This window comes from Puntigrus tetrazona, chromosome 17 (assembly GCF_018831695.1).
Source record: "Puntigrus tetrazona isolate hp1 chromosome 17, ASM1883169v1, whole genome shotgun sequence".
Taxonomy (NCBI): domain Eukaryota; kingdom Metazoa; phylum Chordata; class Actinopteri; order Cypriniformes; family Cyprinidae; genus Puntigrus; species Puntigrus tetrazona.
Window position 1 is genome coordinate 7,926,511 of NC_056715.1, and position 26,377 is coordinate 7,952,887.

Consider the following 26,377-nt stretch of genomic DNA (forward strand, 5'->3'; position numbering starts at 1 on the left):
ATGATGAAAAGAAAAGGGCTCAGTGAATAAAAGTTTATTCAAATAAAAGAAAGGAATCATCTCAAAGTAGAAACTAGCCATATATTTCTTCTTTTTGATATGCAAATTTTGCACTTTCTTTGAATTGCTTTAGAGCTTTATGGTTAGCACAAACACCAGCTAAAAAGTTTCAAACTACATTTTAACTCCATTAAAAATACAAAAGAGAGCTGTGACTGTAATAAAAATGAGGGAATCAAACGGAAATTTGATCATTGTAATAACTAAAGCCATTGCACTAATTGTATCATTGTAATGCGAAATAATATAATATTAGCCTAGCATATAAAATACATTTTGTGCTGAATTTGAACAAATAAATAATAAGAGGCCAGAGGTGACGTTCATGACAATTAGATAAAAGTTTAGATATTCTGAACAATGCCACAAAGCCTTGTTTTGAATATAGATAGATAGATAGATAGATAGATAGATAGATAGATAGATAGATAGATAGATAGATAGATAGATACAAAAAGGTTCCTTACTCAAATCCTATTTTATTCTTTAACAAACAGAAAAAAACAGAACACAATAGAATTGTTAATTATACTTAGAATCCGCATGAAAGCCAGATGTTATTGCAATAGTATACAGTAAACCAATACGAATTTTATTTTGCGTCCATTTGAGCGTCTGGTCAAATCTCGACGTTCCCTTAGCTGTGCTGCCTTATTAAGTATCCCATAATGCACCACGTCGCTGTCATGGCTGCTCACTGATGACACTTGCAGCACATGGGCAGAAATCAAACACATCACAGTGAGCACACGAACTCTTCACACCTCACATTCACAGCCAGAGCAGGTCTTGAGCGACGTGCCGCGTGTTTCATTTCTCCGCTGAGGGTTGACGAGGATGACGATGCTGCAGCTCGAGGCGGCGGTTCTGGGCGGACAGAGTCCGGACTGGAAACAGAGCGGCTTCAGCACCGCAGGTGAGAGACAGCGGCGCATCTGAGCTGATCTGGTTTTGTATTGATGATGATGATGATGATGATGGTGATGGTGATGGCCGATGTGGATAGTGTCCTCCAGTCGTGTTTGGATCTGCGCAGTTATTGTTGTGTGCTGGTTGGTTTGCTGGACGCAGCAGTTAACGTTACACACTCTCACGTGGTTTAAATGTGCCGCATGTGTGTTGAAAACTCCGCGCCGCACCGACGCACGGGACTGTGTCCAGACAGGCGTGAGTTTCCGCTGACTGTGAACTGAGCGGCGTTTGACAGCGTGCTAATAGCATTACTTCTTTATTTGTGCGTTGACTGCGTGGAGGGATGGTGTGTGCAGCTTTAGCGCATCGAGACGCGTGTATCCTGTTGATGTTGAGGTGAGAGAAGATACGCTGTTATTTAGCTCTCAGTTTAAGAACAAAGCCGGGCTGCACCTGCCTACCTTACCTTGCATGACTCCTGTGCGTGCATTATTTTAAGTGGGCGTTCACACAGGACGCCTTAATGACAACTGGAATGAGCGCAGCGCATTTCAGATGTCGTTATTAATGATGTTATTACACCGGAACTGAATTATTGCCGCGGTTAAAGGTTTCACGATTAAGTGGTGTGTTGGTTGTTATCGGTTCTAGAAGCTGTCGATGCGTACGGAATGCCGTATTAAATACTGAAGAGTAAGTTGGTGTTTCTTGCTCGGCACCGCAACACCGCTAACAGTTACAGGTTTTACGACGCGAAACATAGCAAGCATATACTTCGATTCTCTAAAGCACGACTGTGACGACTCGCTTATTTTATTATATTAAAAGCATGTTGGTGTAGTTAGAAAACGAATAAATGGCTCGTTATTGGTTATGAATGGCACAAACATAAAAAATAAATACAGCGTGACATGTAGTTCGATTCCTGAACAAAAAAAAAGAGTCTTGAGAACCGATTCTTTTAGTGAATCCATGTAGATTCCGAAAAATGATTCTTTCATCCGGTTCTTTTTAGTGAATCGCAAAACAGCGCGGCACAGTCCAGTTCCTGCGCGAAAGACTATTAAGAGCCGATTCTTATAGTGAATCAAGCAAGCACAGTGTAGTTCGGACTCGGACACCGAACGAATTATTATTTTAGCCGGTTCTTTTTAGTGAATCGAATACTGCGCTGCAAATGTAGTGCGATTTCCTACAAAAGCCCATTCGTTTAGTAAATCAAGCAAATGCATTCTAGTTCAGTCCACGAACGCAGCATGTTTATAAGCTTTTTTTTTTTTTTTTTTTTTTTTTTTTTTTTACGAAATCAAAATTCAGCACGTAGCCCGTCCGGCTTACCCGTATAAAACGATTGAGTTGACCACAGTTGACCACAAGCGTAACTCGCCGAGATCTGATTTGTGAACCAATGACTCGAATGAACTGGTTACTCCACAGAGCGGTCGTTAAGGAAATTATCTGACTCATTAGAATAATCAAGCTCTGACTCGAACTCGTTGGCGTTTGAAAAGTATTTAAAACGAACTGTTTCTTCTGAGTGCAAACGTTTTAAAATGTAAAACTGACAGTGCAACACCTCGGGCAAAGTCACACATGTGAATGAACGCAGAGGGAACGCGTCCTTGTGTGAACGCCCCATTAGCCTAAATGATAGGATTCATGATTGCTTTATTGCCGGCCTCTTATTTCATACATTATCCATCTCCCACATCCTTCTGTCAGTTTAATGTGCTGTTATTGGCGTAACAAATAGCTGTGTGTTTTGAATATTGTCAGTAAGTGTTCAGTTGTATACATCCTACACTGCATACTTCATTCCTCCCGTGTGTGTGTCCCTCTCTCATGGACATCAACCCCAGGAGTGATTAATGTGTAATTCACAGGATAGTGCGTCTGAGATCTGTCGATCTGATCTTCAGTAAAGCTATTTCAGTCCGTCCTCATTCAGTCACATTTATTCACGCCAGTTTCTCCTCAGAAGAGATCAGCGACTGAAGAAGTGGCTGGAAGCGGTGTGTTCTTCTAGAAATAGTGCGGCTTTGTTCACTCGTATCAGAAGTGGCACCATTTTGTATCTGTAAAGTGATGCATGTAATCCAAATTGAGTTTGAGGCTGTTCGTAATTCTGTAATCGATTAAGTTTCCATTTAATTAAGTCTAGTTGTCCATATATAATGTACTCATAGGTTTATATATAAAAAAAATTGCTTCTGTATTTGCTTCTGACTTTTTATAGCAGAGACTTTTTTTTGTGTGTCTGGTGAATGTTTCTGCAAATATGCCGTGAAGTAACTGCAAGTTTGGTAAATAAACAGTTTCTCTGAGGGAGAGTCATTTTGTTATGCTTTTTCAGGCCGGTGCTTTGTGTACAATGAACTATTTAATTTCACGGTTCGCACATTTCATGGAGGCGTACTGCTGCTCCTCTCCTTTTTTGTTTATGATTTTCCTTCCTTTTTTTCCGCTAGTATGCAAGTGAGGGAGTAAATGGCTGAAACTGAATTTGACTTTGATCCCGAGGAGGTGATGGCTGGAATTGAATTTCTGTTTTATTTGCGTGGTAGACATGGGTGTTCGTTTACTCATTTCTGAGTTTGTTTGTACTACGACGAAACAAATTAATTATATCAAATATGTTTTGTGTAACGCAGGGTTTACGGGAACGTCCACTCTAAGAAAAGTTAGTGAGTTACTAGTGTGTTAAAAGATTGTGTGTTGCTGTAAAGGATTTTAAGTGTTGATTTCACAGGTTTTATCCGTATTTGATGAATGATGGATTCTATTGTGTTGTGTTTTAGGGTTAAAGGTAATGTCTGGAAACCGAATGGTTTGTGACCAGGCTTAAAATGAACAGCACAGTGAAATTACTTGTAGTTTTCACTTTACGGTATATGGTAACTAAACATAGTTAACCAATGGTAAAACTTTTTGTTTTCTGTGGAATTTCCAGGTAAAAATTTTTTTTTAATAACGTGTCAAACACTTAAGACTGCGGAGTGTCATCAAAAGTGACACCATAACGAATCGTAACTTTAAAAAGTAGGATCCTTTGTGGCATATCTGTGTAAAGTTGTTAGAGCTTCAAGCTGAAAAAGCCTAGGCTCATCTCACAAATGTATTTTTGCGATCGATTGGTTTTTTTTTTTTTGTAACTTCATCTAGAAGCCAGTGTCATATTTTAAACCTCTCCACACGCGTACTGTACACCTAATGCTCGTAGTCGAGTTCTTATTAAAGAGCTTGAGAACGGAGTGTTCTGCTCTCGTTTCAGTTTGACAGTCAGCTGAGAATCGCGTTGGTCTCCGCGTGAGGCACTGGCGCTTTTGAAAATTGTGCTAAAACGTGGCTTTCTGGAACAAACCGTAAACGCATTGGCTTGTTTGAATGCTGTCTTTAGCTGCTCTCTCCTTGTGTCTGTGTGTATGTTTTAGATGGAGGGTCCTTGCTGCAGTTGGTTTGTGAGGGAGACTTCGAGGCAGTGCTCTTCAGCTCTGCGGTGCAGGTGCTGCTGGGAGGTGCTCCTGAAGAAGATGACAGTATTGAGGCCTATCTGGAGAGACAGGTGCTGTCCTACCTGAGCGATGCCGCTGAAGAACAGAGGAGCGACAGGTAAGGATTTAGAACATATGATGGCTGGCTTTCCGTTTTTAACTGTGCTTGTATAAAGAACACAGAATGTTTAACTGTTGTTTTACACTATCAAGCTCCGTGGTCTTCGCCATAATGAGAAATATGCCTTTTGCTCTTAAATGCCAAAGGCACATACGTGTCCTATGCTTTAAACACGGAAATTATGCAAGTTAATCAAATGAATTAGAATCTAAATGCAAATGAGGAGTAATTTAATTAGGGAAACTGTATTATTCATTTAAATTAGATGGCTGCCTAAAGATGTCCTCAATTAGATTCACTTATTGTTAACTTACTGAGGTTTCGCCTTTTATTGCGGCGGATTTGCAGTTAAACAGCGCTATTTAAATGAGTTCTGTTCTGTGGAGTGAAATGTCATATTTATTGTGATTAATGGGTTTTTATTTGTACTGTCTAATGTAATTGGCTACGAATTATTTAACGGCAGTTCAGCCTGTTTATTGTAAATACAGTGTTTCTGTGGAGGAGTTATTGATGGGTTAATGGGTAAAAAAGAAAAACACTGACATAAAAAAAAAAAATCCTTTTGTGTGTTCTTTAGATGAAAGACACACAGCAAATGATGACAGAATGTTCATTCACACGCTTGCACATTCGCACTGAGCAAGAAACGCAAAGCTAGAATGCTTCCATTATAATCAAGGAAGCTGACTGCACCGCAAGTGCGACGTGCAGCGCCACGTAAGGACTTTTAGCGGGTTGATTGTGGCTTCAGCTGAGTGGAGCGTTTTATTGTGTTGAGAATGAATAAAACCACACAGAAGAGTTCAAACACTGTCCCCCTCTTTTCAGGCATAAATTATTAATTTTCGATAAGCCTACTTTAACATCCTTTCTCTCCAGAGAAAGAAGGAGTTGAGGAAAGGAGGGTTGCGTTGCGCTCCTCAGCCGTGCCTTATCTCTCCTTGGCTTGATCACGCTCCCTCTCGCTGTATTTGTCTTCCTCTACAACCTCACTCATTCTGGCTTCTGTTAGTGAGGCAAGAAAAAGTCGTAGATGGATGGAGTGAACTGAATTATGAGAGATGCTTTCTGGTGAGCGATTTAGATGCAGGTAGATTGATGTTTGTCTGCTGTTGAATGCAGAGAGATACATTTTTTTAGGTTTTTTTTTTTGTCCTAACCTTCTCTTTCTGTCATGTTCTTGTGCATTCTCATTTCTGTATTATTTTAAACTGTACAGTGAGATTCATGCCTCTCGGTCATTTCTCTCCTGTGAGAATACATCAGCTCTGTAAATCGCAGTGAAACGTGAATGCATGGATGTGTGCGCATGTAAATATGTCCTTTCTCAATGGCATCTGGGGACTGACTCCGCCGTAGAGCAGAATTACAATCTCAGGTCTTTGATTTCAGCAAGCATCACATTGCAGCCATCCGATTCGTTCTTCCAGGTTTGTGCAGAGTCTTGTAGTCCGAGGGCAGAAATAAACATTCAGAAATGAACAACATTTACCTGATGGAAAATTGTGGTGGTAATCAGATGAATAAATCCAGTGACTATAATGACATCGGCTCTCAAACGTGCATGTTTCTGAATCTGATGTCTTGTCTGCTGTAGAGAAGCTGCTCTGTTGGCGTTGGCAGTGGCATGTCTGAACCTTTTCGTTCAGAGTAATTGGACCGGGCCGCCGGTTGAGCTCCATGTCTCTGATTATCTGCCTGAAGCCTTGCTCCAGAAATACTCGCAGGTAAAGTACCCTGATGCACCTGTGCTTATACACAACCAGTGTCGCTGTCTGTAATTGTCCAAATGTATTCAATACATTGTGTGTGTGTGTTTATGAGCTTAAATATGAGAAGTATCACATGAGAGTAACAATGTGATATGGCTGTATAATCACAGCATGCCGGTATACAGTCATGTCGCACAGCAAGGAGTGTGATGCTGCATTTCTATAATATTTTGATGGCACAACTGTGTAAGTACTTAAAAAAACAACAAAGAAGTATCTTTAAAAAACACAAAAATGTCACTTTAGATACAGTAACGAAGAATTGTTGAGTAGCTGTACTGAGTGTGATTACCTGCATCTGATACAGCATTCATTCTTAAGATCAATCTCATGTTCACAATAAAACTTTAGTTTTAAAATACACAAGTAATATTTAAATCATTATTATGAATAAATAATAAACAGCGAAAACAGCAGCCGTTATAAAAGTTGCTAGGCAATTCAGTCAGAAGTACAAATCAATGCTTTGATATGCAGCATTAATATTACATATGTGCTGTATACAATATAATAGCATGAAGAAATTTTGCCTTCAGCCAAAACTATTTGCTCTGAAACAAATAAGTAATAGACTGCCAATCATATTCAGAGGAGCAGAAAAAACCTGTTCTCTGTGTACGTGTGTGTATTCCTTCATTTTGATATTTTATAGATTTATTTGTATTTATAATTTTTTATATTATCTGGTTGACCTCAAGGATCATTTTTCAGAGTGTGTGTATTCTTTAGGTTAAGTAGTATTTTGGTAATATCAGCACTTTTGTAATGGGTGAAGGAAAAAAAAATGGCTAAAAGCTCATGTGATGCATGCGTGATGGATGGAACGGAAGGAGATGGCGACTCTGGGCAGGTCAGTGCTCTGGATAATGAGTGTGTCGAGGGCTGCAGGGTTGCTAATGAAACCTCTTAGGGCTCCTAATTATGCAGAGGTGAAGAGATTCTTCTCCCTAATGCCCCACGGAGGCCTTGTAGATCCCTAGAGAGAGTGTGTGTGTGTGTGTGTGTGTGTGTGTGTGTGTGTGTGTGTGTGTGTGTGTGTGTGTGTGTGTGTGTAACACTTTCTGCTGTCTCACACCTTTCTAAAGCTGCTGATTTATCAGCCTTGTCCTAGAGAGCACAGGCCCTCTAAATTAGACTGAGAGCAGCACACTTGGTGAGAGATGGATGGACCGAAAGCACTTACCATCAGTAGGGCCTGAATATAAGCTTCATAAAATCAATTCAATAAATATCAAAACAGGTCCTGAGACTCTTTAAATGAAGTCATTTTGTTCTGTTTATTCTGTTGAAATAGTTTAATTTGAATTTAGAAATTGAATATGTATTTGTGACCCTAAAAGTTCATAGTTTATTTTATAGTGCTAAACCTAAATATAGCAAGTGATGTATTGCATACAATGCTACTCTTGATTTTATAATTTCCTCTTTTCTCACAACAAAAAAGAGCAGTAAGTAAATAAAAACAAATTGGAAAATCGGCTATTAAACTTTTTTTTTTTTTTTTTTTTTTTTTTTAACAGTAGATGAGAAAACTAAAATGAAGTTTGTGGTTTAATTTAAGACTTAATTAGTACTTTATTTACAGTTTAACTCAATACCATAGTTGCTGCAGTTTTAATTATTATTGTAAAACTATGATAAATTGATATTAGATGTCCCTAATACTGTGAGAAGTTGTAATTTTCTCTAATCTTTTTTCTCTCCACTCTCGCTCTCTCTGCCTTTCCTCATTTCTCTTTTTCGCACACAGCCTGCAGCCCTGAACACAGCCGTGTTGTCCAATCTTCAGCTGGATGGAGAGTCTGTCTACGGTCTAGTCTCCAACCCCCTCCTGCTGCTGCTGACCAGAGTCATATTCGTCAACTGCGGCGCCAAACTGGAGACCCTTCAGGTGAGATACACAATCTCTTTTTGCATCACTGCAGGAATGCAGTAGAGTTCACCTTGGTTTGCAAAACCCACAAGACGATACACCATTGCACTGCAGCAGCGAGACAATATCAGGTGACATACCAAGTAGATTATATATATATTGATTGGAATTAATATTAAAACAAGATAAGAGAAACTGATTATCGGTGGGAAATTAATTTTAGGGTCAAGGAGTGTTCTGTGGTTTACTTGAACTGTTAATATGGTGCTGTTTGTGTTCATAATAAGAAAGTGTCACTTTAATTTTCCTCCCATATGTTTAAGGGGTGACTCCATGCTCCTTTAAGCATTACTGAGAGAGAGGAGAAAGAATTATGAGGCTGTCAGAAGTAACAGTTAAATTATGACCAAGGTTGGCTGTCTTTTGGCTGTGTGTGTGTCAAGGCCTAACCCATTACACATCGGCAGATCATTAGACTGTTTGTGTCCCATATTTATTACATGATCCAGCTGGATGACTGTTTGTTTGTATTCTTGTTTACAAATTCTTATATTCACATGAGGAAAAAAAACTGCTGGCCCATTAAAACATTAAAAGTGCAATTTCATAAAAATGTGCAAATATGCATACATATACACATACACCCACATATATATACACACACACACAGTATATTTGTTTTTTGGTTTTTTATTACTTTAAGTATTGAAGTTTCGAAAGCAAAGCATTTAAATATATATTTTTGCAATGTTTGTTGTAAACTTTAGAATGCCACTTTAAATGATCAGTAAGTGTTTAGTAAACCCATGAAGCTCCATGCATGACAAAAATGTCATGAAACAGCAAAAATATTCCATACAACTTAATTTAAATATTTCATTAGCCCTACAGTTGTTTTGTTAGAAGAACCGACTAATATTTAAAATGTTATTCTCTGATGTCACCTACCGTGTGTCAATTAATGATTCAGTTCTGTTCTAAAAGGGTTTATGGCTCATTACTGGAAGAATGGTAACAACCAATTCATTGCCATGCGCAGTATAGACATTAATTGTGCTAATTGCAAAGTCACAGGAGTTATGCAGCCCGCTTCCACGGGATCAGCCCGTCGATAACGTCATCGATTGATTCATTATGCATTAAACGTGCTTCCCACTTTCTCAGAAACCCTAAAAATCATCGTTAGCAGAACTGAAGGTGTCGTTCTTGCTGTTTCATGCTGTCAGTCAGAATAGGATTAATTCTGTGAGAGAGAGATGTGGTTCTTATGCGTTCAAAATCATAATCTCACTGTTCTCTCTCTCAGTGCAGTATGGTATAGCCTTAGTCTCTTGCTGTGATTTAGGTTTATTAAATTGTAACTATTAAACTGTTTATTTTCCCACTCTTTTACAGTATTATAACTGTTGTGCTGTACCATGTGTCTTTTTCCCCCTCCCTTCTGTGGATATTTATGTGGTCAGACAGGCGTTACTAATGCATTTATATATTTATTATTTCTCCTTCTTGTACGACTACAAGCACAGGGATGAAAATATTTCTGTTGCGATTAGTTGAGCGAGAAGGAGAGGCTCAGCGTGTCACCCCCATCCCCCCCCAAACCTCCCGCTGCTTCATGTCCCAGAACGTTATTTCATTAGTGCAAGAACAAACAAACACAAACTCTGACTCTGGTCATTTTCAGGGCAGATACATCAGCATAAGGATTGACTGATTGTGTGTTGTGTGAAAATAAGCTAGTGAATGCTTCTCTCTAAACATAACAGCTCTGTGAGTTTGTTTGCGTACACAAAACGAAGCCAGGTTTTTCAGGGTTTTTTCCTTTCATACTTGACTGTTTGAGTGAAAGTGGACAACATTTGCTCTCCAGTCATGACGCATAAATGTTGCTTGTCTAGAACAGATGAACTAACAGTATGTTGTTTTAGAAAATTACAGTTCATTTCTTCAACAAAATTCAATTCATAGGGAGCATCTAGACGTGAATGTACTGTACACTAATGTTCAAGTTTGGGGTCAGTAAGGTGTTTGTTGTTGTTGAAAAATTTATGATATTGACCAAAAGACACAGTTAAGGCATTTATAATGTTACAATGCATTTTATTCAAGATAAAAAATCTAATTTAAACTTTTTTCATTAAAAAAATTCTGGAAATCCAAAAAAATATTTTGGTTTCCACAAATAATAAGCATCCGAACCTTTTAAGAGTGGAGTAATGGCTGCTAAAAATTCAGCTTTGCCAACATGGGAATACATTTACATTTTTAAAATGACATTTTAAATGGAGATCTTTCAAAAATATAACCATCCACAAAATATTTCTGTAGTGTGAATGTAACTTGTGTTCTTGTCTCTCTGTTTGCGTGTTTGTAAATAGCTGCTGCCCTGGTGGACGCTGCGATATGTCAGTCTACATCAGCAGATACTAGAGGAGAGATCCCCACAGCTCCTCAACCTCGTGCTCAGCTGTATCGAGAAAGGCAAGAAAACATGCACACTGTTACGTAGTTCTTGTTACCTGAGATTGCAGTGCAGCAAAGAGAGTCCTGGAGGGAAAACTAAACTAACTCCCTTTTCTTCAAGAAGTTGATTTTTAGAGATAATGTAAGTCTTTCGATATAGACCGATCAAGAACACTGTGCAGCTATGCCTTAGAAGAACTATTTTTGATTCTACAAAGAACTGTTCAGTGAAAGGTTCTTTTAAAGAACCCTTTCTTTCTTATCTTTTTATAATTTGAGAACCTTCTTTAGCTACAAAGAACCTTTTGTGAAACCGAAAGGTTCTTCAAATGTTAAAGATTGTCTGTTAAAATCTTTTTTTTTTTAATTTACTGTCTGGGGTGTGGGCTTTTTATTGGGGGGTGGGGAGGGAAGGAGTCCTTGGAGTAAATAAGAATCAGAAGTGTTTAAAAGGATTTGAGATTTCTTCACAGCTCAGATCCTGACGTCACTTCAGCTGCTGAAGGCACATGTCAGCGATGTGAGATGCTCTTTAGCGGAGGGATGACACAGCTGTCAGCTCTTATTAAGTGGGTCGTTTTTAAGGAAGCTGATGTCACCCCCGAGTTGACGTGGAGATTCAGGGTGTGTGTGTGTGTGTGTGTGTGTGTGTGTGTGCGGTGACAGTGACAGCGTTAGTATGAGCTGATGATGTCAGCACTTTATGTTTGTGTATGAAATGGAGATGCAGTGACACAAGGTGGAGTAACTTTGAGGTTTCACAGGGCTTGTGATCTGAATGCTTTTGTCGGCTGTGATCAGATTTTGCTCTCTTCAGACCAAACCTATTACCAATGATCTTATATTGTGAACCATGTGGAAAGTGAATGTGCATTATGGGACCATCTCAATGGGTTCAAATGATAACCACTTTAAAAAAACAGAGGATTAACACCGGTAGAGTTCTATAGGTTGACCTTATGAACCTAAACACAGCAAAAAATAAACATGGAAGAAACCTGATTATTTTGGGGCCAAATTTTTAGATATTTCAGCATGCCATTTGAAAATCTCATTAAGTGTGTATTTCCCTTTGGGCTAGTTCATTACTTCTGTTCATTTTTTTTGTTTGTTTTTAGAAGGATTTAGGTTTTTAGGAACAGGATTTCACACTCCTCAGGATTATGTCACCTCTGACTTAACATAACATGACACCCGTGTGTCAGACGGCCCTGCTTCAACCCTCACATACAGTCAGGTTTAATGGCTGTGTATTAATCACTCCATATGGATGCGTTTAATACATTTTCAAAATGTTTGGGTCAGTAATATCTTTTTTTGTTTACTTGCCTTGGCAAAACATTAAGCAGCATACATTTGTCAAAATTGATATAAATAAGATACCAATAACATATTTGATGGATGGATGGATGGATCGTTATCTGAAAGAGTTGATTGGGAGTCATTCAGTTGGTCAGATAATAATAAAGGCTGAGTTGCCAATAAGTTACTTGGTGTATATTTATTCATTCAATATTGAAAATGCTACGAATTGCCAATGTATCAAACCATTACTGATGAAATTAAAAGGTCTCGGCATCAAACATGCGACGGCGGTTTCCTTTTTAATACTTTGTGTGAACTGAAGCATTCATTGTAGATGCCCTTGAAATGGTTTGTGAGGAGAGAAAAAAGGGAGTCAAAGATTGCCTTGCTTTAGCGGCAGGATATAGACCCGTTCCTCTGAAGAGTTTTGGATGTTAATGTGGATTCACCAGGGAATCACAGACCAAATGATGAGCTCTGCAGCAAAGCAGCATCTTAATTGGGTTCCTGTGCCTTCGGAATGAGTTTCCTGTGCTGCCTTTTAATCAGACACGCATCAGCTACACCCCAATATAGATAATCAGCAGAGATGTTAAGATGCGATATTTACAAGAGGATGTAGGCGATAATTCTGTCTTGTATTGGTGAGTGGATCTGCTTCAGAAGACCCCAAACATCACTCCTGTCTTTCGTGGCACGCAAGGTTGAATTTGCAGAATGATGTTATATTTGCGAAGCTTTCAAAGCTGGAATAACACCTCGCTGAGGTGTGTTGTCGGTTCCAGTATTGACTGCCAAAAGCATTCGCTGTCCTTCACAGAGAGTTGTGGGGTATTTAGGGGATCGCCAGGGATTCACTGTAGCCGACACTTTGACTGCTGGGCCATTTTATATCGTTTTCAGTGGAAATAACATGCAGTTAAATATGTGGTCATAGACTTTATACACAAGGTAGAATAATGCTTTTTATTGTTTCCTTTTTATCTTTCCGTCTCTCTATATTTGGCTTGAAGTTTTTTCCTCACCAGTTAATCAACGTGTGGCAACAGCGGAAATATCGTTTGAGTTTTCTGTCGTCTTTCTCTGGGTTTAAATAACCTGTGAGGGCTGCGCCTGTTACTTTTGCTTTTAATTGTACTTTCACTTGTACGATAGTGGCAATTCGACATCAAACAATAAAATACAACGTAGAACGTTTATTAACACAACGAATGAAAATACACCATGCTATATAAAATACCTAATAATTTACCCAAGATTAAAAATTAGGGGGAACAAATAGGCTAACTATAAAAAATAGACTATACAATGTATTATAGGCTTTGAATATGATGAATAACAAAATAAGGAGGCTAACACGCTTTTCAAAATCCAAATTTTTTAACAAGGTGCTTTTGCATTTCGTTTTAAAACTCTTCCGTCATCGTCTTGTCTTTTTCACCTCACTCTTCTTGTCCGTCAGCTCAACTCACTCACGCTCAGACAAGTTGTAAGGCCAATTCACTGTACCTTTCTCGGACAAACTAGTACTTAAACCTCTTATTCAGCTTTGTATATGTTTACCAGGGAGACAACATTAGCGTGAGGGGGAGTAGATTGCAAGTGTAATTTTTGGGGTGAATTATTTCTTCATTATCAGTGCAATGTTTATCATTTTTAAAGCCATTTTCTCCGTTATGGATTTTTACAATTTTAATTAAAGTTTAATTTGCCTTTGCATTTTAAACAAAGCAGAAAGAAGTACACATCCAGCCTTTTTAAATATAGCTTTTTTCATTATTTAGCAGAAGCATCGACAAAGTTGAAACTAAATGACAAAAAGCTCACTTTACTTTTTGCAACAATTTACTCGACGATTATTCAGAATGCTCAGTTTGCGATTTCAGACAAAAGCATTGATTAGCATTCATGAAAAGAGGCTTTATTTTCTAGCCTTTAAATAGGTTTTAAAAAAAACCGAACCACTGTCTTGTGTGGAACCAATCAGCTAAAAGTCAGGGGCAAATAAATTTTTGTGATCTGCAAGAGCATCTCTCTAAACCTTTATGCCTTGAATGCCAGCAGAGTTGTAAAATTAGCATTGACTAACTGCTAGTTGTTCATGGATTACCAACACTGTGAAGCAGAGCGTATCGATCAGCAGGAACAAACAATATCTAATATTCACTTCACAAATAACAGCAGTCTCACAAACGAGATGAATTCCTCTCCAACTTCTCGAACGTGGCCTTACAGTCCAATTGACTCAAACGGTTGTTGAATTCAAGTCTTGTCAAGAGATTTGATCTATTTATGTGATGAACCGCTTTAATCGAGGCTTTCATTTATATCTAAACAATGATGCGCATGCACACACATGCTTAGAGCACAACACGATATTCGACAGAGAGACAGAAACTGCTCAGCTTTCATTAAAATTTTTTGTAACCGTTCTGTTTTATAGGAAACCCACCTTTACATGCCAGTTTTACCCTTCATGCGCGCACACACACACACACACACACACATACAAACAATCTTTTGGCCTTCAGGCATCAATTTGCTGCAGGAATGGCTACATCTAAACAATCAACACACCTGCCTCTCAAATCCTCTGGACTGTTAAATTCATTACACAAACGGCTATACAGGTTTGCTTTGTCCTTAATCTGGCTGGCTGAGCTGTGTGGAAGGGAATGTCTGAAATAGCTGCTTTGCAATTGCTTTCCGAGTCTGACCGGCATGGGTGGCTTGTATACTTGGCCAGTGGCACCAGAGCCCTGGGACCCCTGAGATGAAAATGTAAAATGTTTGTGCTTGAGTGCACATGGAGGTTGCCACATGAGAAATAAGCAAACTGGTGTGCGTTCATAACCACTGTTTCCTCATCATTACAGCTTTGCAGTTGTACCAGTCGTGTTTATTCTTTCTTTGCAATGCATAACTCTTATGGAACTTTATATCTTGCAATTGCAAGTTTATTCGTCATATTTGCCATCTAATTTTATTAGTACGTCTCCCACCAAGGGCCTAACAGAAACATAATCCATCCTCGCTGACCAGATGTCATTATGGAGCCCCTAATGGAAGGAACTGAGACTCCCACAAACAGAATCCGTTACTGAAATATCTGCTGCGGCTGAGAGCCCAAATACATTTGAACTGAAACATGGTTTTATATTCCAGCTAGAAAGTCTTATGATCTGAGATGCAGACGTGAGCGAATCGGTGTAACCTCACATGCTGATATGTGAAGGCCTTTAAGCTCTCGAAGCCGGTCTACTTTTTTTATTCCGAGTGCATCTCCATACGCTTTAACAACTCTGATTAAGAAAAGCTGATGTGCTACACAGTTCAATCTGAATAAAAGCACACCGTGTGAAACGTATACCCTAACAGTCATTACTCCCGCAGGACACGGGCTGCTTTTGGATTTCAAAAAGTAAAAAATGAACCGAAACGCAGAAAGGATTTTCAGAACGGTAAGGTCGTATTTCACTTCAAGAACCGTGCTCGGGCATAACCACGAGATGAGATTTCAGTAGGGTTTATGTTTCGAGCAAATTTGTCTGAGCGGGGTGTTTTTCCCTATTTATCACTGACTTTGAAGTCAATGGAGCATTTTATGAGTTGGTAAATAATAAAGGTGAATTATTTTTTAATCAGCGTTTACATTGGGTGAGTTACATGGGTGAGTGGCTGTTGGTCCAGGTCTTTCATCATTGTGGTTAGTAAATGTCAAGGCCGTACTGGGATTTCTCTGGTCCACTGAAGATGTTAACGCAGGTTTGTAGGTGACCGTCTTCAAGAGGGCGTCCGTAGGAAACCGATTTGGTGGCGTTTTTATTATTCAGAGTATGAAAGTATTCATAAGGCCTGTCAGTCTGCGTGATTTGTAGATTTGAATGAATTTAGCCATGGCTGCTTTTTTTTTTTTATAGATTTTACAGTAAATATCAGTTAAATGTGTTTGATAAATCCCTTAAAACGTGAAAAAAATAATTAATGCTAAACCTATCCATAACATGTGGTTAATAAATATTACTCTGTAATTATATGTATATTTAATCTAACAAGGACACCTTAAAAGTAGTGTAACGTGTATTCATTTGTGTGTATATCATCATATCATAATTCATTGCATTGTTTTATAATTAATTTTATAATAGCTAAATTATAAATGAATACATAATTAGCTTTTTTTAATTGTTGCTCTTGTTCTCATTCTAATACTAACACCATTAGTACTGCTACTAATGTTAAATAAAATATATATTCAGTTTTATTCATGAAGCATTGTTAAATAATTCTAGCATTCATATTTAAGGCCCTACTAGAAATATAAAATTATCACTTATGTCTGTATCCCATTAGTCACTGATTTTTGTTTCTGGAATAAATGCCTCAAATATTGTTACACTTTTTTTTTTTTTTTTCCCTCTTAGCCCCCAGGCAGAGAGATCTGTGCTGTAACACGCTTTCATAACATTTGATGACATTTGAAGATGTGACATTGAAAGTTGGCTGCTTGTATGATGAATTCAAAATTAGAATTTCAGCTATTTTAGTCAGCGTGCACAAGGCTCTTTGTGATATTTTTAAGACTGTGATTCTCGCTGATTTCTGTTGTTAACATGAGGTAATCGCGGTTTATGTCACAAGTCTTTGTGAAGGGGAAGAAATGAGCGCTCGTCTTTGTTCTGCACACACAGATACATGAGCGTGACTGGCCCATCAATGATCCGGAGCTGTTAGTATATGCAAGGAAAGGTGCTGCTTTCACTCGCTAAGTGAGCTTTAATCTGCAATGAGGGGACTTTAAAACACTCAGATCCTCTCCCAGATCACGCTGAAGGTCACTGTGACGCACATTTTCATACTAGAATACAGCTGAAAGTGGACCGAGAAAAATAAATCAGTGACCCTTCATTTATTCAGTTCTCCCTTCTTTCTTTCTTTCTTTCTTTCTTTCTTTCTTCTTCCTCCCTCTTTCTTTCTTTCTTTCTTTCCTCCCTCTTTCTTTCTTTCTTTCTTTCTTTCCTCCCTCTTTCTTTCTTTCTTTCTTTCTTTCCTCCCTCTTTCTTTCTTTCTTTCTTTCTTTCTTCCCTCCCTCTCTTTCTTTCTTCTCTCTTTCTTTCTTTCTTTCTTCCCTCCCTCTCTTTCTTTCTTTCTTTTTCTTTCTTCCCTCCCTCTCTTTCTTTCTTTCTTTTTTTTTCTTTCTTTCTTTCTTCCTCTCTCTTTCTTTCTTTCTTTTTCTTTCTTTCTTTCTTTTCCTCTCCTCTCTCTTTCTTTCTTTCTTTCTTTCTTTCTTTCCTCCCTCTCTCTCTTTCTTTCTTCTTTCTCCCTCTTTCTTTCTTTTCTTTCTTCCCTCCCTCTTTCTTTCTTTCTTTCTTCCCTCCCTCTCTTTCTTTCTTTCTTTCTTTCTTTCTTTCTTTCTTCTCCTCTCTCTCTCTTTCTTTCTTTCTTTCTTTCTTTCTTCTTTCCCTCCCTCTCTTTCTTTCTTTCTTCCCTCCCTTTCTTCCCCTCCTCTTTCTTTCTTTCTTCCCTCCCTCTTTCTTTCTTTCTTTCTTCCCTCCCTCTCTTTCTTTCTTTCTTCCCTCCCCTTTCTTCCCTCCCTCTTTCTTTCTTTCTTCCCTCCTCTTTCTTTCTTTCTTTCTTCCCTCCTCTCTTTCTTTCTTTCTTCCTCCCTCTCTTTCTTTCTTTCTTCCCTTCTTTCTTTCTTCCCTCCTCCCTCTCTCCTTTCTTTCTTTCTTCCCTTCTTTCTTTTTCCCTCCCTCCCTCTCTCCTTTCTTTCTTTCTTTCTTTCTTCTGCACTACTACCTTTTCCCCTCATTTCTTCGTTCCTATACCCTGCATTTCACCGTCATTTTGTCCTTTCTCCTCCTCCATTTGTTCATTGTCTTTTCTTTTCATCTTTATTCTTTCTACTCTTCTCCTCCGTCCTTTTCTTTTTCCTTCCTGTTTCTTTTTTCTATCCTACCTTTCTCCCTCATTTGCTCCATTTTTTTTCTCTTCATTCTTTCATTTTTTATTCTTTTTTTAATTTCTTTTCTTTTTATTTTATTTATTCATCCTTTTCCTTTTTACCACTTTATTCCTTCCTCCTTTTCTCCATTCCTTCCTTATTCTTCTTCAGTTTATCTTTCATCTATCCGTCCTTCCTTCCTTCCCTTTCCCTTTCCGTTTCCTCTTTTTCTTTTTTTTCTCTCTCATCATTCATTCTTCATTTCTTCCCCTGAAACACTGTTTGGGCTCTCTGTGGGTATCCAGCCATATCCTTACCGTATAGGCAATAGGTTTGTTCCCTCGCAGTGCAACCTCATACTGTATCTATGATAATCATAATGACATCTATAAATGTGCAATGTATTATACAACCATTTAGCATTGTCCTCTGGAGATGTATGGTAATATAATAAATGCTGAATATATAGAAGACTGTAAAAATACAGATGGTGCCCCTTATGAACTAGTCTTTCCTCTCTGTCTTGTAGTGTGTAAATGTGAGGAGCTCTTCACCAACAACGCACACAGGAACCTGGCCATTCAGTTCCACCTGGAGTGCAGTTATACCTGCCTGACCTACTACGAGTATCGCAGGGCCAAAGAACACCTGCAAGCAGCCCGCGATCTGTCAGGAATCGATGTTAACGTGACAGGTAAGGAGTGTTATGTAATGTCAAGAAAAATGATTGTTCTGTGGAGGTGATTTGTAGGAGGGATAAATGACGATATGTGACTCAAGTAATTGGAAGATGAAATGAATGAATGGAAGAACCATATTGATGACCCAGGCGTATTGATGGAATGCATGAATGAGTAAATAATTGTTTGTCTCTCTCAGGTGCTTTAGGAAAGAGAACTCGTTTTCAAGAGAACTTTCTGGCTCAGCTCATCTTAGATGTGAAACGGAAGGACAGTTCGCCTCTTCCCGATTCTGAGAGTCCCTCCCTCACAGCAACACCTAAAGAACTCTTACCAAAGGTACATAGAAGGTCTAGTATTAGCTTATGCAAGATTTTTGTAATAAAATATCCAAAAACACTTGCATAGTGTTATACATTTCATGCAATGGTGTACTTGCGTTATCTCAAAAGTTCCCTTTAATAACGACCCATCCCTGGTCATTGTCGCCTATTAATGATGCAATATTTGCGCTATCCTCAGTTTCCACCTATGAATACTACGGCAACACACTTGGACAAATACGGAAGTAGTAGTTATTTATCGTGCAAATGCAATACAGTTATCATGATTAGACTTAAAATATCGGTGTAGCGTGTCCGAAATGTTGAGAGCTTCTCGAAATCCTCACAATGGACAGAGGCTCTTGTATGTGTTTTCATAGACAGGTAAGCAAATATATATTATTTATTGTACAAGTAATAGTCGTGTACAGGTGATTAGGTGATTACATAGATATAAATGAGCAAAGATCTTCGAGCTTTGCCTTTATTATTGGTTTGAAAATGTGACCTCTAACGGGGAAAGCGCACACATTGTGCCTTTTAATGTCACGACAATGGAACGTTAAATAAGAAAAAAATTACAATTTATTTTATTAGAATTTAATCATTTATTTATATTAACTGTATTTATTTTGTTGCAGTAAAATTTGTTAGCTGTTGTAACTAGTAACTATAGTGCCCTATGTCTATGAGCATAATATTTAATGAGCTTTATTTATTTTATTTACTTGCATCATTTACATGAGAGTGGGTTATTTTTGTACATTTCTGAAATTTATACTCTCATTTTAATGAATGCCTATCACAGTCCCTGCAGGGGCAAGAACGGTGCAGTTCTTATGCCATCCATCAGGGGGCGACATTTATTCTTGTGCTGATGGGAGACATGACATTGAGCTTCAGTGAAGGTCGTGAAAAATAAATTTTATGCAGATTTCCATCTGTCCCAATCTTTCCCCTCTTCCTCACGCTGTCTCTCTCCTCTCACCCTGAGGCAGTGCTTTACTTTTATTGCACATTTTTGGACGGCGGTTGAGTTTTATCTGGTGTTTGGCTGATCTGTGCAGTGGCATTGCTCTGTCTGGTGTTATCTGCTTTGGCTGCAAATATGACAAATTGGGGACAGACAAAGATTTTACGGAAAATTTCCTAACCTTATCTCTGTTTTCCCTTAGCTGGCCCCATTTTATGTGTTGTGGCCCTAAAAAGTGCATTAAATCATTTTTTCCAGGATGACTTGAGTTTTTGGATTAAATGTGATAAGATCAGTATTGCTTACAAACTCTGAGTTGATAGCACTCCAGTGAGTCTTGGTTGTCATTTATCTGCATGTGAAAGCTTTTCAGGTAGAGTGTCTGTCCGTGTGTGAGAGCTGTCAGACTTCATTTCATGGGAATTGAATTTGGACGTCAACAAATTCGATTTTAAATAGGCTAAATTAGAGGAACATTTCCATTTGCATATGCCCCGCCCTATGCTGACTATCATTGATTTCTTGATGCATGAGCCAGCATGGTTTTCTCTAATAATTTTTCTAAAGGGATTAAAGATCTAAATGCTTGTTTTAATACACTTTAATAATGTAAAGTCCGACATAGGGATGAGCAATGTTCTAAATGCTGTTCCTAATACAATAATAGAGTAATGTTGCCATAACGGTGTTTAAATCATTTACTCATCTAAACGGTGATCTGTGATTTGTCATACTCTGGTCATTTGGGGATCTGCTCTGGTTCTCATGCCCCTGTGTGTGTGTGTGTGTGTGTGTGTGTGTTTATAGGATCATCAGTTGAGTGATGATACAGTTCTGAACCAGATTAACCTGGCAGATCCATCTGAACATGAACTTCCGGACCTCAGCGCTGAGGAACAGACGCTTATATTGGCCACATGGTGAGTGTCTCAGCTGATATGTATATGAGATGTTTAAAGGTGGCTGTAGTAACAGGATGGGAACTAGTACCTAGGTATCCTGAAGTAACAACAGTTATCGATCATGAAGAGCAGTAATTGTCTCGACTATTTTTTTTTTTTTTTTTTTGACTTCAGAACATTTCATACAGATTGAAAAGCAGTAATGACTGTACACAGATGCACAAAAGTGGCCTCTATTCTATTTTCTATTCGAGATTGCTTGCCACTGCATTTTTGGCAGCATGTTGAAGCCTGATTTCACCAGACAGCAATTTGTATCAATATTGTTTATGGTGGCTTGGATGTGTCATCAACGCTCGATACTAAGACATTTTTCTTTTTGAATGGTGGTAGACTGTGTGTAAAACAATGATTAAAAAAAAATAAAATAATAATAATAATTTACTATTTCTATAATGCAATACTTTTATTTCTAATATTTAATTTATTTTAAATGTTTATTTCTGAAGTATAATGTAACGTTTAATAGTTCTAGTTTAGTATCTGAGTGAATTCCTTATTTCTTTATTTATTTTAACATAAAAATGCAATGCTAATGTTGTGCAACAATTTAAAAGCGGTGAGACCTGACGCAATGGCCAAATATGACGATGTAAATAGATGCGAACATAGACCAGCAGTAAAAAAAAAAAGATCAAAATAAATGATGCAAATATTTCCAGTATTTTCCCAATTACTCAGATATTACTAAACTAAACTAATGACTGCAAAACAGTACATGTCTTGAACTTCATTTTAGATTCAGCTTCAGTTCAGTTTTATTAAAACAGTATTTTACGTTAATTTTAATTGAATCTACATATGATTTTGTAAGAAGTGAGGATGTTGCTATGAAGGTAAAATCTTTACTTTTTATAGAAGAAATAAATCTTCCTGAGGAATTGCATATTCTGCCACTGTCAACAGTTAAAGGAAACGCACATCCCTTTTTTGCCACAAGTGTGTGTGTGTGTGTGTGTATATGTCTCTTGGTTTGTGACACTTTAATATAGTCTGTTTTAAGAGTCTACCTTGTGCATGTGAGATTGAACATACTTCAGAAAATCAGGTTGTCAAAGCCCAAGCCAAACCGTTTTACGAGTATGACTTCAACAGGTCCTCTGGCTGAAATGTGCTTAAAAAATTCATAGACACAAAAATCCAAGGAAAAATTGTCTCCTCTTTGTCTCCTCATCCTTGAGATTAGTTTTAGTAGCTGTAGTATTTTAGTTCCTGACTTTTAAAGCCGCAGCTCAACATTACTCGTGTTGGGATGTGTAGATCTTTGTTATTGCTGAGGGTCTTGTTTTATCTTAACTTTGAAGTGCTGCGTGTCTTGCAGACTTTTGTTTTTGTGCCCGAGTGCATATAGATAGTAGTCTTCTCTATCCTGAATTAAAAAAACAAAGAAGCGTGCGGTCATCCACCCCCATCTCAGGCCCGGGAGGAGGTGCGGGGTTCTCCTACACTGCTCTCTAATTAGCTTTGTACCAGCTTGTGCGCCCTGTTTGTTGTAGAAAGGTCGTCATCCTGCCCGACTGGCTGCTAGGAGACAAATTGCAGGCGTGGAATAATTAGCAGGGCGTAATTATGCAGGCCTGGGACCTTAATTGGGCTGCGTGATGGCTGAAGGTGAATTATGGGCCGTCATTGGTGCAGTCGAGCAAAACCGCACATACGGTGTAACTGCATTCTGTTGGAATGCAAACCGCCCAACAACGTATATTTATTATTCTCTGCTAATATAAAGAACTCTGACTCAAATGAGAAATTCATGCAGTTACAACTTGAGGAAAGTAGCTGAAGTTACCTAGAATATTGAGTTATGGGTATAATACGAGGATTAAATAATTGAACTGCTGAGTGAGAGTTGAGATGTGCAAACTCGCATAAAATCTTTTCGACTGCCTGTGACAACTTTGTTTTAATGCCTCTACTGTAATAGAGCGGAGTGAATTTCATGAAATGCGGGGGTCGGGTTTCAAACCCAGATGTAGAGAGAAAAGGAAGCCTATGTTTTAAGATCTATATTTCTGTCTTGGTGCTTAGTTGAACTTGGGTTTTCATTCGTTTCTTTCAATTAATGAAGAACAAATTACTGAGAGAATCTTCAAAGTAATAATGAGACTTTTATGCATTACACTAATGTGTCATTATGCAAATAAATCATAATGGAAGGCTTATTTCTAAGTTTTTATGAAATATGTCTCGATTCTTAAATGTTTTTATATATATATATATATATATATATATATATATATATATATATATATATATATATATATATATATATATATATATATATATATATATATATTATTATTATTATTATTTTTTTTTTTTTATTCAAATGTCTTTTTTTTTTTTTTTTTTTTTTTTTGGGTGACTTGTGAACTCAAATAGAAGTATGCATCATTTATGTGATGATTTTTTTTTAGACCACTGTTTGTTGTTTTGCAGCATAGACTTTCAGAAGAATAATCCAGTTCACAAGCTAAATGACGAGGAGCTCCTGGCCTTCACGACGGTAAGATGCACGTTTTTCTGTCTTCCTCTCACTGCCACCGTGCAGTTGACACATCTCTTATCAGTACACGCAGTTGTATTTTCAGCCTGACAGACGGGGTGCATGTAAACAGGTCTCTCTCATTTGGTGACAGTTTTTATGTCTAGAAAGTGTGTGTTTACACTAACAAACACAAACCAATGAAATGGTCTGTCGCTCTGCCAGGAACGTATAGAATTAATGAGGCGTCATGACCTTGTCATTTTAAACTGCACTAGTCAAATCTAGCACATAACCTTGTATACCCCTGGTCAATATATTTTCATAGGTTTATGTCAGCACAAGACACACTTAAAGATTTTTAACAGACAGATTTGACAGATTTTTACTATGTATTACACATAACTATAAATAAATTTGCATTGTTATTATGCAGTTTAAAAGGAATTTATGTAGAATGTGGGATATTACCAAAAAAACCAAATACAAATATATGGTCCATAATATGCATAAAAACTTACATATAAAATGGATAAAAACATGCATAAATATGCTACTTTTATTTACAATTCCAGTATAACTCCTTACAATTCTAGTATTACATTAGTTAAAATAACTAGTCCTCACACTTTTGAAAAGTTTGAACAATCTGGAAAATTGAGGGCCCGTAAAAAACAAAGCTGTGAGAATCATTGATTTTTGAGGAATTTGTGAGGAACGCCAAAACTTAACCAAAGACCCAAATATTATTAAAATGTTTAATGTTAAAATGGTATTATATTGTTAATATAAATGTTATTATTGTAGAATATATGCAAAAACCATAAACATTTTTTTTCTAGGCAAAAAAGAAACCAATAAAAATCCAAAACGCGTTCAGCAGGGATATGTAAACGTATGAGCTCAGATGTATAAGTCTTTTTGACATCTGTATGCTGTTAAAGATTTGACTTCCAGACTTTTTTAATGTCAGAAAGAACGTGGTTTGTTATTTTGACACGTCTTTATATTTTTACATGTAGCAGGTTTGACAGCTTGGGTGAAAATGATAGGCAGATTGAAAACTGCCCATTTCCTTTCAGCTCATTCACTCAAAACTCGGATTACAGAAGAGTGAAAAAGCATCGGAAACCTAAACGTCTGGTCAGTTATGGGGAAAGCAAACTCACTTACAGAAACCGAGCTAATGAAGACGCTTCTCCGCCAGCAGGCCATATTGTCTTCCTCGATAATCTTTAAGCCACTTCCTGTTAATTTAATTAGTTCAGTGTTTCAGCCACAGCAGCACACAAACAATTTGGAAAGTTTCCCTAAGGGTCACTTCTTTTTAATCTGTAGTGAGCGTCTCGCCATTAAGATGTGGAAACAACAATGTGGGTATTCTTATTAGCAACCACCCTGAACTAAAGCACTGCATATGTTCTGCTGAATCGATATATATATACCGGGGTACCACAAATGAAACCCTGCGGCGGAGACGCGCCTGTAAGAACAGTCATGTGCTCAACTCGACACTGTCTACATCTGCTGTGAACATCATTTTTAACCAGCAGCAAATTAGCATACAAAGAGTTTCTAAATCAGCAACCTGTGCCCACCAACAGCCACAATTATTTATAGTCTGTTATTGCTGCGGACAGTTGTGTGTGATTTATATCCATTTACAAATGTCTCTGACAGCAAAATCAACCACTTCACGATCACAGTTGTGCCTCTCGCTCTATTGTAGAGGTGCCATATATTGAGTGCTTAATATGTGAAAATGTACATTTTTCCATTACCAGGTCTTGTTTTACTAAACATGGCCAGGAAAATGTTTAATAATCAGACTTGAAGATTTGCATTGAAACAGTTGCATATGATCATTGCATATATATGGGAAAAACATACAATAAATTTTATATATATATATATATATATATATATATATATATATATATATTAAAAAACGTTTGTATAAATATTTAAAAACAAATAAATGATTAATGATGTAGCTATACAATTAAATGTATTCAATCAAAATGTATTGTATATTATAAAATCTATTATTTTTTGCCATTTGTCAACTTGGTAGGTTATCTATAAAACATTACATGTTTCATAAAACATTTTTTTTCTTGGTACCTCATGTGCTGTATTTACTCACAAACAGCACACACACACACACAGCTTGTATCTTGTGATGTTAGTCTGTTTGAATCTGAATTCTCCTATTCCTGCAGCTGCTTGTTTAACTCCGTCTGATGCTGTTTAACAGTTCTTTAGCTCATTTTCAGGGGTGATGTTTCAGCTTGTCCTCCTCCTCAGTTGTTTTCTTCTTTTCTAATTTATACTTGGGTTACTGCCCTACCCATCTTCACAGACTCCGAATCTATTTGCATTCATTAGAAGTTGCCTTTCTCTGGCTCTCGGAGGACCTCGGCTGCTCCGCCTCGCCTCGCTGTTCAAAGCTCGATATCTTTATTTGTACGAGCAACGAAGTGAGTCCTCTGCTCTCGTACGTTCGGCTGTGAGCACTTCTCTTTTAAACTGTCCCATGTCTTGGAATGAGGTCAGTTCTTTTCGAGTATTTCTGTGTTATGGCCAATTGCAAATTTCCCTAGAGTATAGTGACTTTCCCAGACAACTTTAACCTTGAGGGGACATGGTCTGACGCTTTGACAAATACCCGCACCTGTTCTCATGGCTGTAGCGCTGGGATGTTGGTGGTCTCTCCTTGAAATAAATCCTTCCTAATCAACACCTTTTAAGATCACAGATTGTCGAGGAGCCCAATTAGGTGTGGTGCTGTGAAATATGGGTTTAAATCCATGGAAGGTTTGACTGTCTGACAGCTTTTGGCAAACAATTCAAATCCAACTTTAATGTGTCAACACCCACCCCAGAGACGTCACCACAAGTCATCAGATATGCCAATCTCAGGTTTGCTTAAGGTACGGGGCTCTGACGGACAGGGTGAAGCGGTGTGATGGATTGGAAATGAGCAGCAAAAAGGGAAAGAAGGAAAAAT

General features: G+C 37.8%; 1 protein-coding gene across 1 annotated transcript in view; it reads left to right on the plus strand.

Moving 5' to 3' along the window:
- The first annotated feature begins 545 nt into the window (after positions 1-545).
- The window catches only part of ttc27 (tetratricopeptide repeat domain 27), a 67,835-nt gene continuing 42,003 nt past the window's right edge, over positions 546-26,377 (plus strand). The window contains exons 1-9 of the mRNA XM_043262818.1: positions 546-976; positions 4,404-4,581; positions 6,185-6,314; positions 8,110-8,250; positions 10,611-10,713; positions 18,474-18,638; positions 18,824-18,963; positions 20,728-20,840; positions 23,322-23,388. Of these exons, the coding sequence (XP_043118753.1) occupies positions 898-976; positions 4,404-4,581; positions 6,185-6,314; positions 8,110-8,250; positions 10,611-10,713; positions 18,474-18,638; positions 18,824-18,963; positions 20,728-20,840; positions 23,322-23,388 (1,116 nt within the window). The 5' untranslated portion in view covers positions 546-897. The remainder of the gene's footprint in view (positions 977-4,403; positions 4,582-6,184; positions 6,315-8,109; positions 8,251-10,610; positions 10,714-18,473; positions 18,639-18,823; positions 18,964-20,727; positions 20,841-23,321; positions 23,389-26,377) is intronic.